The sequence below is a fragment of the Pongo pygmaeus genome, chromosome 5, assembly GCF_028885625.2.
Source record: "Pongo pygmaeus isolate AG05252 chromosome 5, NHGRI_mPonPyg2-v2.0_pri, whole genome shotgun sequence".
NCBI lineage: Eukaryota > Metazoa > Chordata > Mammalia > Primates > Hominidae > Pongo > Pongo pygmaeus.
Genome location: NC_072378.2, coordinates 142,822,401 through 142,831,109, shown reverse-complemented (window position 1 = coordinate 142,831,109; position 8,709 = coordinate 142,822,401). Strand labels below are relative to the sequence as shown.

The 8,709-nt window shown below is 37.2% G+C and overlaps 1 protein-coding gene across 11 annotated transcripts in view; it reads right to left on the bottom strand.

Annotated features, from left to right (window-relative positions):
- Positions 1 to 907: 907 nt before the first annotated feature.
- The window catches only part of ADGRG6 (adhesion G protein-coupled receptor G6), a 142,194-nt gene continuing 134,392 nt past the window's right edge, over positions 908 to 8,709 (bottom strand). For 4 of the 11 annotated variants that reach the window (XM_063666662.1, XM_063666666.1, XM_063666664.1 and 1 more), the window contains one exon: positions 908 to 5,138. In XM_063666662.1, the coding sequence (XP_063522732.1) occupies positions 4,960 to 5,138 (179 nt within the window). In that variant the 3' untranslated portion in view covers positions 908 to 4,959. Of the gene's footprint in view, positions 5,139 to 7,542; positions 7,589 to 8,709 lie in introns of all 11 variants that reach the window. The other 7 variants (XM_054492668.2, XM_063666665.1, XM_054492669.2 and 4 more) reach the window with 4 other exon arrangements.

The window sequence follows — 8,709 nt, the reverse complement described above, 5'->3', positions numbered from 1 at the left end:
GGGCTGGCTGCTACTTTGAAAGCCTTCTGACAACGTTGCCACTTCTGAGACCTGTGACCCCCAGACACCACTCCTCAAATTGCCTTGTTGCTCTGTTGACTCTTCCAAAGGGCTCCTCACTGTTCTCTCCAAGTTCAGCCCCTCTTCATTCTGATGATCCCAGCAGTCATGGCCCTAAAGCCCAACTAGGATTGGGTTCCTTCATTGCCTAGAAGCCTTTATGCCTCTCTTGTGCCTGCTGCTAAGCTAAAACCTCTCTAGCCAGCCACTTGGGTTATTCACACAATGGCTGTCATCCCTCTGCAACCCCTTTCGACACCCTGCAATCGAGTCAGCCTCAACTCTTTTCCACCCATTTCTTTGGACTTTCCAATCTCCTTGTCTAGAATCTTTCCTTACCTTCAGGAGAGGCCAATCAGAATCTACCAGAACTTGAAAGACAAAATCATCGCTACTGGTGTGCTAGCCCAGAGCTTTTGCCTGAAGCTCCAGAAGCTTCTGACAAATGGATATCGGTGCATTTGTCCTGGCCTTGGATTCTCTTCCTTCACCAGGCTGTAGGTTCTTTGAAGGAGGTGGCTAGGGAAGCTGATGTAGAAGAATGAACAGAGTCAGACGGACTTAGATTCGAGTCCCGCTCTTACCGTCTCTGTGGCCACAGGCAGGTTACTTACTGTTTTTAATCATCTGTTTCCCCAAATGGAAGAGTGAACTAACAACATGTCATAGAACTGTGCTGAAAATTCCATGATATAGGAAATAAACATCTGGCATCCAAACATATTTATAAATTTTTGTGTTTTTTTTTTGAGATGGAGTCTCGCTCTGTCACCCAGGTTGGAGTGCAGTGGCCCGATCTTAGCTTTTACTGCAAACTCCGCCTCCCAGTTTCAAACAATTTGACTGTCTCAGCCTCCCGAGTAGCTAGGACTACAGGCATGCACCAACATGCCTGGCTAGTGTTTGAATTTTTAGTAGAGATGGGGTTTCACCATGTTGCCCAAGCTGGTCTCAAACTCCTGACCTCCGCCTGCCTTGGCCAAAGTGCTGGGATTACAGTTGTTAGCCACTGTGTCTGCCCATGTTTTTTCTTTTTTTTTTTTTTTCCTATATAGTTCAGATTACTCAATTTAGGTTGGAGCTGCCTATGGTAACAAAACATCCTTTTTTCTTACTTTTTTCCTTTTGTGGAACAGGCTATATAGAATATAAATGAAACACTTGAAAATTTCACGTGTATTCTTATTTCTCTCTAGGGAAGCAAAAAAAAGAACTGTTAACACTAATTATTCTTCCTTGAAATGAAGATGGAAGGAGGGAAGGAAAAAGGGAGAGAGAACGGAAGAAAGGGGAGAAGGATTTTGGTGGGGAGGAGGGAGAGAGTTATTTAATGTTTTTATATGAGAGAAATGGAATGTTATTCAGCTGGAAACAGAGAAGTGCTTCCAAAACACTGAATTTATAAAGACCAATTCCTCCAGATTTCAAAGATATTACCAACACAGGTCAGCCTGCAAATCAAATACGTGTTTTTCATTTGTTCCCCAATTCCACCCCTCCAGCTTTCTGAAGTAACCTGCACGTAAATGACTGTAGATGAGCCTTAAGCAACTGCTTGTCTATTTTCTTAACATGGCTTGGCCAGGAGTTGTGAACATCGGCTTGGAAGGACTGGTTTAGCAGTGACCGTCAAACCACCTCACAACTTTGCACTGGGCATACACTTTGCTGAGTAGGGCAGTAAGCAAAATTGGGCTTTGGCTCACTGCAGAAAAAAAGTTATCCTAAATATCCACAGTAAAAGGAAGTGGGGAGGTTCTGTTCTCATCAAGTAAGTGAAGTTCGCTAAAATGTATCATTTGCTAAGCCTCTCACAATGAAAACAGCAACTATAAATGTAAGAAAAATATCCCAGGTCCTATCTTCTACAGGTTACTGAATCAGTTCCCTTTTGAGGATACTGAAGACATTCCCCAAAAGAAACCTGTATTACTTTAAATCTGCTGTAGAACTTGGCTTTGCATCAGTCATCCCAACAAATTCTAAGAACTTCAAAATGCATTAATCCTTAGTGAACTGGATCTGTGGAACATACTCATTCTGAGTGTTTTGGCAAAGTAGCCCTATGTCACTAGCTTAATTGGTGGCAGGTTATTTTCCAGCTGTCAAATAATCTTTTCCTATTTAGGAGTCAGAAGTAAAGACATTCACTCATAAAGGAATTGAATAACTTGGAACACGAACAACATAAGTATTTATTTGAAAAACATTTTCCATTTAAGTAAAATGGCAAATTAGCTAGAGTAGCTTCTTACTGCTAATTCTATTTGCACTCACAGTCACTTTTATTCATCATATTCAAAGATACTGCTACCAAAAATGATTTCACAAAGTATTTAGAAAAAATATATACAGTCTCTCTAATAGAAAGTTAATTAAAACAACAAAGCTAGGCAATATCAAGCTAAGATAGGAAACCAATTGACATGTATAAACACAAATAAATAAATATGTACAAAAGAATCTATGCCAACAATAGACAAAGAAAATCTTTACAATGCAAGTGAATGGTGACAAGAATGGAAAATATCTCAGGATCCTAGACTACGACTCTAACACAATGTAGTTTAAAAAGAGGGAAAAAGAAAAGAAAACATAACGAAAAGAGAGTCTGAATTGATGCTATTCTCAAAGGTAGGCTGAACTAAATTTAGGCTCCCCAGCTAAACTCCTGACCCTCTGTTCTGATGGGGGCCTAAATGGAGGTGAGAACTGCATGCTTAGAACTGACAACAGAATTTGGCTCCATCTTTCAAATCCATTTACAAATGTTTCTCTTGAGCAATTTCTTAATTTTTTTCTCATCTGGTTATTGAAAATTTCTAAAGTGGAGCTGACATTGTCAAATATGAAAAAAATATTTTCCTGGAGCCATATGAATATGAGTAGAAATTGAAGCTATATCTTAATTACTATTGACTAAGCACTTTGGGCAGAAATCTGACTAGTTAGAAAGCTAACTAATTAAAATCTACTATGAATGTCTAAGGTTTTGGGGGAAATGTATATGAATATTCAGTGACTAAGATTCATTTTCTTCCATACGTAATCTCTGCCAAAATAAGCAGCCTGTTAATATATGCCTATTGAAAAGGATTTGGCTCAGTGACCTTAGATTTACTATTTTACTTAGAATCTCAGTGACCTTATATTTACTATTCTTTTTTACTGAATACAACCCTCCCCTGTGAAAGCCAAGCTGGGTAATGCTCTTGTCTCCCAGGATGGTGTTGCAGGATGTTGTAAAAATGGAACAGTAATAAAAAACCCACTACCTCATTATCTCATCATCTGCTGGAGCCAGGCAAATAGCTTCCTGATTGAAGCTCAGCAAAAGGTGAGAGGTCCCTTGGGTTGCTGGGTAGCCTAAAAGCTCTCCCACGTCTCAGACTGCAAACTACCTGTTTTTCGTGCAGAGAGAAAAGCCTCTAGGTTCCAGGTTCTGGACTTTGCCTTTAAGCAGACTGGCTTTGCCAGAATGTCTCCTTTTCTTATCACTTAATGCTGTTGCCTCCCAGAACCTGATACTTCCCAGATAACCCAGAGCAAATGTGAAAAAGCACAGCATGCACTGAGACCGATTTCTAAGAAACTACATGGACTCCATCATCTAAGAACAATTACAATGTGGTCTCCTATACATTTATTAGCAAGCAAGCATTACTCAGAATAGTCTGAGAGTTAAGTAAGCTGCATAATAGTATGCAAGGTTTGTATGCAGCAGCCTGATCCATAAATAATACACCATCTATCTTGCCAGACCTCCTCAGGCTCTTATATACTATAACCAGACGACTGACACACAAGTAGTTTTTAGACTAGCTATTGCAGACCCAGCTGTTCATAAATTATTTTGATTATTATGACTCACCCATATGTCTCACTTCATATTCCTTGGAACAAAACTCTCAATGGGGAAATACGAGGCTTTTATTTGTGTGTTAGGAAATGTCTTACAGTCTCCAAAGCAAGGACAGAACAAGAGAGTCTCAATTGTGTGTCTCCTAAAAGGAAAATTCCACTGCATACAGCTTGCCTAATGGAAATTCTCCTTCCTCCCACAAGCCTATGGGCTTAATATACAGCAGAGGGGCAAAAGTACAGGTGTAAGAGATTCATTCTTAAACAACTCCTGGGAGTTCCACAATGATGGAACATCAACACTAAACTTGACTGGAATGTATGGGATTAAATTATACTTAATGCTTTGGCCCTATGCCTTGAATAGAATAAGTAAAATGTTAGAAATTTATGTAGCCTCATTTAACTATGTCAACATTTTGGGAAAATTTTCTTAACCATGTTATGGTTCTGACGGTGTAATATTTAAAATAATAAAAAAAATCCTTTTTAATCTTTGGGTCAAGGAGTAAACAGTCTTTTCTGCCTGTGGTTGAAATGTCATTGAAAATGAGAACATGGTACTGCATTCACAGAAAGTAACACTGGAATGGGATTTGTGGGCATTCAAAATAGTTACATTTTTTATTGTTGAGAAAGAAGATGCAGAAAATGGGTATATCCAGATGTAACGATTAGGTGGAGTAAAATGAGCTCTATCTAGGGTCTTCCTCAGCATTGCTTCTCCCTTGTCTCTAATTTGAATGTCTCCCCTGCATTATGATTACTCTGATTCAATTAAATATTTTAAAAATCATAGCTTCTGTGGCTACTGAGTCATGTTGCTCTCAGTACTGAAGTTTTAGTGATGACAACTCTTCCATGGAAGAAATATATTAAAAAGAAAAATTCTGAATTTCACAAAAGCCTTCTTAACAAAATACATTCCTTATATATATGCAGTTACCTAGGTAATAGCACATTTACATCACTAGCTGCAGTTTTCACTGCTTGCAAATCTTCACATTTCTGCAGATTGATTTCTTTTTCTTAAAGACATTAAAACTTTGTGCTGTGGCTGAAGGTGTCTGACATGATAATATTTTTATAGAAGTTGTCTGAATGAGCATTGCAATAACCCTTGACCTTATCAATGACCTGATGGACAGGGATGATTGATGTTTGATCTCCATCAGCATGGGCCAGTTTTGACAAGGACTTGTCCATGGAAGCATTGTCTGCAAGAAATGATACAAGAAATTAGGTTCAAGATGAGCTGGTGGCATGCCTACAGTCCACCATACTGTATACTCCGTTTTGCACATTAAAGAACAAAAGAAAATAAAGCTCCAATTCTTTCTTAGATTAGGTAATAGGCAACACTAAACTTCCATGTTCTTCTTCTTCTAAGTATACTCCTGATAGTCACTGAGTGTCAGCTTGCCTTCTAGTAATTTGTACTGTGGCTTACCATAAGAAATATTCTTGAATGTAGCAGAGCCAATGAAAAAATTATTGGAAAACCACTTCAAAAAAACATGCACTATGGCTTGAAAGATGTACAAAATTATAAGGAATTAGAATGTGCTGAAATATTTGTGGAAGAAATTATATCTAAGATATGTTTTCAAATAATATAGGAAGGAAAAAATGAGTAGGGGTGTATAACTAGCTATAAATTGATGGTTACAAGGGGATTTATAATAGTATCCTCTCTACTTTTTATATATGTTTGACATTTTTCATAATAAAAAATTTTATAAAATTAAATTTAAAGGATTTTGGAGAATAAAAGCAAATGAAAATAAATATGAAAAGCTACTTTGAACGTATTTTCCCAAGGTTTTTAGTTGGATAAACAATTGGAATATAGCAAAAAGGGTACTTCTTGTGAATTTTTTTTAATTATAGCAATCAAAGTTATTACCAGAAATATTTTAATAGAAAATGATTTATTTATATTAATTATCTTGTAGTTTCTGAATGATGTTATTGCTAACAGCACTAATATTATAGCAACTGATAGTAATAAAGGACTGCTAAATAATTTTTTCTAAAATTTTCAGTATCATATATTTAAATGTTATTTCCCTATGCACAAAAGCTTTCTAAAATTGGCTCAGATAGTGCTCTGAAACCCACTTATGCTCTATTATCTATAAACACGTATGGTTGTCTTCATGTATCCTACAAATATCTTGCAAGTACCTCCCTCTCCAAATACACTTTAGGGAAAAATTCTACCCTCAAATTAACCAAATTATAGAAATTTTACACTGATAAAGAAGATATGAACTTTTATAAAGTATTCAGTTTCCTATGTACCTTCTCCATACATTGTGGAAGAGGCAAAAACTCTATGCTGAAAAACTTTTAGAAATCATGGCTCCAAAATTGGAATCTTCACTCCAATGCTTTTTACATTTTGAGTATGCTGGACTCAGTATGTGACAAAACATTTAAAATCCATCAACAATTGGTAAAAGCCATCATCATCATGATATCTGCTGTCTTTGGAAACTATTCAAATTGCTCAACTATTATCTTGTGTTGAAGCTGACACTAAATACAATGAGGGCTAAAAAGGGAAATGGGATACTCAACCCACACTAAAGGATGCCAGAGAGAAGAATAGATGGTTCATGGAGAGAACGAGCAAACTGAAGCATGGTGGAACAACTGAAGCATTTTCCAATGTTGGCAAGGAAAAGGCTCAAGGAGTCATGACAAAAGGCCCCTCCCCATTAGGCTCTCAGCAAGCTGATTGATTCTGAGCTTCCTTTCAGTTCATATATTCACTAGCCATTGGTTTTCTGGTGGGCATTTTTCTATTGACTTAAATATCAATAATGAATAATTAGTGCTTGGTGTTTTTAGAAAACCACATATCCTCAGATATGTGGATATGTGAGGATATCCTTGATATCCTCAAGGATATAGTCACTCTGCTTCCTTTGTAACTTCCAGTGGCATGTACTTTTAGAGATTTTGAAAAGCTTCATTTCAACAATGTGATCCAATTTAGTGGGTCTTTGCAGTTTAACAAAGCAAAATTCTGAATGAGGGCTGTATTTTTATATATGCTATTCCCAGTCTTCTGGTTAGATATTACATTATGGGTAATAAAGACTTTGATTATAGTTGCAAGTCTGAAAACCAGGGGCTAGGGATATGAACTATTATTTGACCTATGCTGAAATTTCAAGCAGATAACAATTCTCACAAAGCAGGCTTGGAATTCACAATTTCACTTATACGACTTCTATGAATGTACCATGACATATCCAGAAATCCATATGAGCAGTGGAAAAATAAAGCATTTCATGTCCTTCTACAACAAATCTTTTCTCAAGTACTGCTTTCTGTCATTATTTTACATAACATGTGCTCCACTCACTCCAGACCATGGTACATTTCCTAGAAGGAGCTGCTTGCAGATACCCCATGCACAGAAGAGCCAGCACAGCACACACTATCATTCAAAACTTCAGAAATTCCACCTCAATGCAGGAATGTCATTGTGCTAGCTGAAAAGAACAAGCCATTTTGCTGATGCAGCAAGAATCTTAGCTTAATCCATGCACATATTCTCTTATTACCTTGCAAAAAATTCATGCATTCGAAAAAGTAACAAAAGTTTACCTGAGTGATCCACTTTTGTTGAAGGAATGCTCATAGGAGACATTATCTATACCATAAACATATGAATATCTAGATCAATTCCAAGAAATGAACCAACTAGATATCCATGATGATATGCAGTGATGTTTTGCATACCCTGAGTGATCCCCAGGATGCTAACTGTCCCACTGAGAACTGCCTGGGTAGCCAAAGCCTATGTGAAGTCAGTTGACTGTAAACCAGGATTTATTATACCATTGAAGTAATGCCATATAACTAATTATATTCTCATCCTAGTTGACAAGAACCCATTTAGCCCCAAGGGTTTTTTGTTAAGGGAAACAAGACCATTAACACATTCTTTAAAAAACAAAACAAAAGGCTAAGTGTGGTGGCTCACGTCTGTAATCCCAGGACTCTGGGCGGCTGAGGCAGGAAAATTCCTTGAGCCCAGGAGTTTGAGACTAGCCTGGGCAAGATGATGAAACCTCATCTCTACAAAAATACAAAAATTAGACAAGTGTGGTGGTGCACACCTGTAGCCCCAGCTACTTGGGAGGCTGAGGTAGGAGGATTGCTTGAACCCAGTAGGTAGAGGCTGCAGTAAGCCTCTACCGTGAGTGTGCCCTTGCACTCCAGCCTGGTAAACAGAGCGAGATTCTGTGTCAAAATAAATAAATAAATAAAATAAAATAATAGATGAAATAAAACAAAATGAAGAACACACAATATTTTAAAATAGTAAAGTCTGCCTTTGGACCTCCATCTTTGCATTTCCTCTTTTATCTTCTAGTCTGTTTTCCCCCGAATCCTATAGCCCTTTCTATCCTTAATATTTCCAAAATGCCTCATGTTCCAAATTAACTGCCTTGTTAACTTCTTTCCTCTTTTAAGAGTGGCATTTCTTCAGGCCAGCTATTTTCAGCTGTTTAAGAGGAAAGCAATTCAATTGGTTTAATTCCTATTCATTAATAACTGATAAGGCATTAAGTATTTGTATTTTAGAAGGGGAGGCAAAATGAGTATCAAATTTTAAGTTTGGTTAAATAAAGTGAAAAAAATAATTCATTATAAGCAAAAATATTTTGTGCCAAGGAATCACCAAATAAGTAGAATAATCTATCTTAGGCTATACACCTGTTATCAATTTCTTTACACAGGTATTCTTAAGCAGAGGTGCACAGACTT